Here is a 5,695-nt window from a genome sequence, read left to right on the forward strand (position 1 = left end):
TTTTTAAAGCAATTGACAGAAGAAAGCTGATGATTGCGTATGAAGTGTTTTTCCCAATGTATAACCAGCAGGGGTCAGTAGAATCCTATTTTTATAAGTTTTCTGCTCTTTGTGTAGCTCTCAATTGTTTTAGTTTTACAGTTTCACAGGATGGACAGATGATTTCAGTACTGCAGAAGGAAAAATGCTGAATTTAATTGACAGCCTTAATATTTCCTTCTTGTTGCTATTGCAGTTTCATGTTGATTCCTTTGATAATAAAGTCATTCTCATAAAAATAAAACCGTGTTTCTAAAAACTGTATTTATTATGTATGAATTTAATGTTGATGAAAGATGATAGATTGACAGCCCAGGAGACCTAAATACTTGTTTTGTTGTGGTCAGGAAACCGAATAGGCAATAGTGCTAGCAGTTTCCTCATGCGGTATAACTACTGCTTGTTGAGACATCACCTCCAGGGACTCCAGTCTCTATGCCTAGTCAACTTTGATTTGATTTGCAAGTAGTACATCAAGGAATGAAGTTTGTATCTTGTGATTTGGATACGTGTCAATCAGTAGCTGAACAGAGCACATAGGCTAGAATAGCCTAGAGCCTAGCTGTAAGAATTTAATAATTTAGAAAACAGACAAACTCCACCCAAGATTTTTCAAGGGCACTATATATAATTTGAGAGCGCTGCCATTCAGGCAACTTCTATTGCAAATACTGCTGTCTCGTTAGAAGGTGTAAGAGCAAAGGTATGCTCTGCAGAAGTGTTCTTTCCAGTCCTGTTTATTGGGAAAGCTGATTTGTAATTGACGTTAAAGTGGGCATCAATTAGGAGCTATCACAAATTTTGCAATCTCTAATGAAAATAACTATGATCCTTTCTATTCCTTTTGAGTACTGAAACACACATGAGATTTTTGAATACTTCTATGAAATATTCTTCTTAAAATTGCATTTAATCAATTGTCTTCCAAACTTATGGCCACTTCTTGGCTGCAGCAGTGAAAGGAAAACAAAAAGTAGTGGAAAAGTGGTTTGCTCAGTTCTCTGAAGACTCTTCCTCTTGCCTTCTGTGTGCAAGGGAATCCTTAGCTTTCTATGAACAGCCTCACATACCCAAGATAAGAGATATGTCATGTGTGACAAACACATGTATGAAGGTATTTGCTTTGGCTAGCTTGCACTGTTGGAGTTACTGCTGCAGGTTGCTTAGCACTGAGATTTTTTTTTTTAATGGTGCAGAACACTTACAGTCTGATTGGATTTTGGGAGAAGAGAATAATTAAGATACAGAGTTAAGCTCCTTTCTGCTTGCCTACCTTAGCTCTGTAGGTTACAGAATTTGCTCAACAATTTGATTTCTTAACATCTATGAAGTACTTACCTAGTGATCTGATATATGGGCTACTTGAATTAATGATCCAGTTGATCCAACACTAGTATGGAGCCTGGAATTTTGACTTCCTGTTATAAACTGTTTATGTTCTAGTTATCACAAAGTGCAGTGTGGCAATTACATTACTAAATTAAAAAGATCAGGTGCTACTTTGTGTACTCCCTTGCCAAGCTCCATAATAGGAACATTTATGACTTACAAGATTATGTAAGTGACTGAGCTTTGAATGTTTCTGGTGTTTACTACTGCAGAGATCACAAGGAACATACAAAACTTTATCTTCCGCTCCTAATTCAGGTAGTCCTGAAACAGGAAATAACTTTTTTAGAAAGTGTTTCTCTCTCACCTAGTGCAGGTTACCACCTGTATTTAGTTTTATTCTGATCGTTAAGTATAACAGAGAGTGATAGCAGGAATTAAAGTAAATGCTTAGACAGGTAATACTGTTGCAGCATTTCTGGTACCGGGGAAATATTAAAATTTTACTTCACAAAAATATTGTGAAGGCTTGTATGTATTGTCTCTATTTTTCAGTACTCTGTAAGGAAAAGGTTATCGTATTTTGTCTGAGGCCAAAACATTCAACTACCTCAAAGTTTTTCAATGTAATTTCACTTTCAGCGTTGTCTGTCTAGACAGTATTGATCTGTTGAAAGAATCCAGAACCATATCATCTTTTTCATGCATAGATATTCCTCAAAAGCAGAGAAGAATATACGTCAAAATTATTCATGTCATATAGCAAAAGCAACTTCTAACACTTGTGCGTATTTTTACTTCACAAAATAAGTATGTTTCTAAAGGACCTTTTTTAACTATATAGGAGATTGAGGAAACAAGCTTGCAGACATGCTTTCCAAAGAGACTAAAGTTCCTTAGGTTTTTATTTGAATATCTTTAATAGTATAGATACAAACTAGAGAATTGTGATACTTAGTTAAAGATGTTGTTACCTGTGACCATTGTATTTAAAAAAATTACAGTTTGAAATATCTTGCTTTGACTTATGGCTAGCAATGAATATGGAAGGCTCAGGATTTTAATCATGGTAGTGTTACTGAGTGATGGTCTTGTGGAAATACTCGGCACTTGTGGAAATGTACTCGGCACTAGTGAGGCCGCAGCTTGAATCCTGTGTTCAGTTTTGGGCCCCTCACTACAAGAAGGATGCTGAGGTGCTGGAGCGTGTCCAGAGAAGGGCAACGAAGCTGGTGAGGGGGCTGGAGCACAAGTCTTCTGAGGAGCGGCTGAGGGAACTGGGGTTTTTCAGTCTGGAGAAGAGGAGGCTGAAGGGAGACCTTATCTCTCTCTACAACTACCTGAAAGGGGGTTGTGGCGACGAGGGTGTTGGTCTCTTCTCCCAAGTAACTAGTGATAGGACAAGAGAAAATGACCTCAAGTTGCACCAGGGGAGGTTTAGACTGGATATTAGGAAAAATTTCTTCACTGAGAGGATGGTCAGGCATTGGAACAGCTGCCCAGGGAGGTGGTGGGGTCGCCATCTCTGGAAGCGTTCAAAAAACGTGTGGATGTGGCACTTCAGGACATGGTTTAGGGAACATGGTGGCGCTGGTTTAATGGTTGGACTTGATGATCTTGATTCTGTGATTCTGTGAAATAAATTTAATTGTGTGTGTATTTTCTCTTGAAAAACCTACTGTAAACGTCAGCTTTTGGAGTATGTTACTGTTCTGCTGCGGCAGTTTGTGTCTCTGAATCTTAGTGTTTTTATCTGGAAATGAAAGACACAGTATGATAAATAATAGCTGTAGAATATACTAAAGAATGTAAAATAGCTGTATTATATGGATAAATATCTATCTTCCATGGCTAAATAGACTGAAAGAAAGCTTAGACTAAGTATTCTTAAATTCTGTTATATTTTGCAGGTGAAACAGTGAATGCTGGAGATGGATTGTGTGAAATTGAAACAGACAAAGCAGTGATTACCATGGAATCAAGTGATGATGGCATATTGGCTAAAATACTGGTAGGGATTCTGCCTTTCTGAGTAGGATAATAGAACTTCTCTTAAGAGTGTCATTTAGCATATTGCCTCAAAAACTAGTTTAGGTAGCTAAATTTCCTTCTGCTCAGATTTCAGAATAATGCCCTTGCATTCTTAATGAGAAATAATTGCTCTATTCATTTCATACATGTACCAGACTACGGGTTTAATGGATTTTCAATTAACCTGATTGAATTACATTTTTTTGTATGTTTTGCACCTTATGAATTACACTTGTGAAATATTGCAGTTTATGACATCTCTTACTCTGAGTTACACAAAAACAAGTTACAATCAGTTAGTTAGAATATGGAATTTTGGATAGTACTTTACCCAGGTTGTGTGATCTCTGTGCTAGATTATTTTGTGCTGGCCATTGAAGATGGAACATTACAGAAGATGGGCTGACCCAGTAGAACTATTAATTTCTGGTATTCTTAAAATTAGACTGATTTAATATAAAGAATGAGAACTTAGATGAATGTGAAGTTCTCTGAACATAATTTTGGAGTATTTGTGTGTATGTGCATATATAAGTGATAATGCTCAGTTTGTTTCAGTTCCTTGTTTGTTTGGCTTTAAATTCTGTTCTGTACCAATGTAGAAACAACAACTGGACTACAGAGATCAGAATGAAGGACTTAATTCTAACAGGGCATTGCTTAAGGTCTGCTTGCAAGTCCTGTGCTATTCTTTATATACTGTATTCTAAAGAGACAGTCAAATTCTGTATCTTTTCCTCTCTCCTCCTTTTCTAACATTTTTGAAGAATGCTTCTTATTTCAAAATGACCTGATGTTAATTCTTACCAGAATTTAGAGAGGGGGGGGGGGCAGTGTGTGATAATTCTGAGGCATTCTGTTACTGCTTCTTTTGGAAGTAAATATTAAATTTTCTGAAAGGTCATGTTTGATGCTTAAAAATTAAGGGAAACTATATTTTTCTTGTCCACTAAATATTTATAAAGGGAAATCTATTTTAGAGGTTTTTTTATCTTTAGGAGGGGAATGAAAGTTGTTACTAATTGAGTATAAAGACAGAAAGGATTTTCCCTCTCTTTCAGTATTCACCACTTTTTCTAAAATTTTCCCCAAATGATATCCAAATCTGTAGAGTTCTCTTATTTATCCTGTGAAGGCTTAAACTGTCAGCTAGCCTCTAGTACTTCCAACAAGAACACTGATATATTTTCTTTTTCCCTTTTAGAAATTGGGTAAGTAAACATGGATAATCTTAAATATGATTTTGCAATGAATTTGCAGTTTGGTTAACATAAAACAACTTGTTCAATCACAATTGTAGAAAATCTAGTTGGGCAGTCAAATAGGCAGCTAAATGGGGAAACAAGGTTCTGCAGCATAGTATTTCTCAGGTTTCATGCATATACTGATATAGAAAGAGCTTCTTACCACACTTAAACATCCTACCTATGAGACAGTGTCTCCAAGAAAAGTTATGAAACACCTTGTAATGTTTGAACCATAGGATACTGAAGAAATCTACTTGAATCACTGTGCAACTTCTTGGCTTTTTTTGGTGGTAGATATGTCAAAGTGAGTATTAGTACTTTTATTTTGTCTTAACTCTAAGAGTGTTTGACAGACACTTTGACTGTCTTGGTACGCAGTATGTCAGGTTTGGTTGTTCCAGGATTATTAATTTAGCTTATATTCTTTCTGTCAAAGGATCCTTTGTTTCTTGAAACGTTGCTTAATAACTCTTGTTTCCAGCATTGTAGTATTTGCCTTTACCTGGCTCCTTACCCTTGCATAGAAGTCAGTTGCTTGGCTAACCAGTTGCATCTACAAAGTGCTGTTGAACCTGCTATGAAATGAACACCATGCAGCAGGCATGGATATTTGCCTTTACTTAGGCACAGCCCAGCATGATTTGGTGGAGAGGGGATGCATGACTATGCAGCTGTGTGGTGCCACTCTTTTACCACCATACTCTTACAGTGAACGGTGAGGGCTTTTGTCTTGGTTGGGCTTTGTATTTAAATAGTGTTGTAACTCCAACTGCAAGTTTTCATACTTCAACTTGTACATCAGAGTTTCAACTCCTGCATTCAAGATACAAAGAATGTGCCATTAATGTTCATATGAAAAGTATGTTTTTAAATTACTTGCGCCCTGTATTGTGTAGGAACTTTGTAACAGAAAGGACTATATTTCAGTTCTCCAGAAAAAGATTCAGTTGTCTTTGATACTTCCCATTCAGTTTGTTGCCTCGTTCCTTTTATATCATAAAAAAACCCCAACCATAAATGAAAGGCTGCAAAAAATGATGAAGCAGGAA

The 5,695-nt window shown here is 36.6% G+C and overlaps 1 protein-coding gene across 1 annotated transcript in view; it reads left to right on the forward strand.

Annotated features, from left to right (window-relative positions):
- The first annotated feature begins 3,282 nt into the window (after window positions 1-3,282).
- PDHX (pyruvate dehydrogenase complex, component X) overlaps window positions 3,283-5,695 on the forward strand; it is a 44,907-nt gene continuing 42,494 nt past the window's right edge. Inside the window, exon 1 of the mRNA XM_010284880.1 lies at window positions 3,283-3,379. Within this exon, the coding sequence (XP_010283182.1) occupies window positions 3,341-3,379 (39 nt within the window). The 5' untranslated portion in view covers window positions 3,283-3,340. The remainder of the gene's footprint in view (window positions 3,380-5,695) is intronic.

This window comes from Phaethon lepturus, unplaced genomic scaffold (genome assembly GCF_000687285.1).
Source record: "Phaethon lepturus isolate BGI_N335 unplaced genomic scaffold, ASM68728v1 scaffold3894, whole genome shotgun sequence".
NCBI lineage: Eukaryota > Metazoa > Chordata > Aves > Phaethontiformes > Phaethontidae > Phaethon > Phaethon lepturus.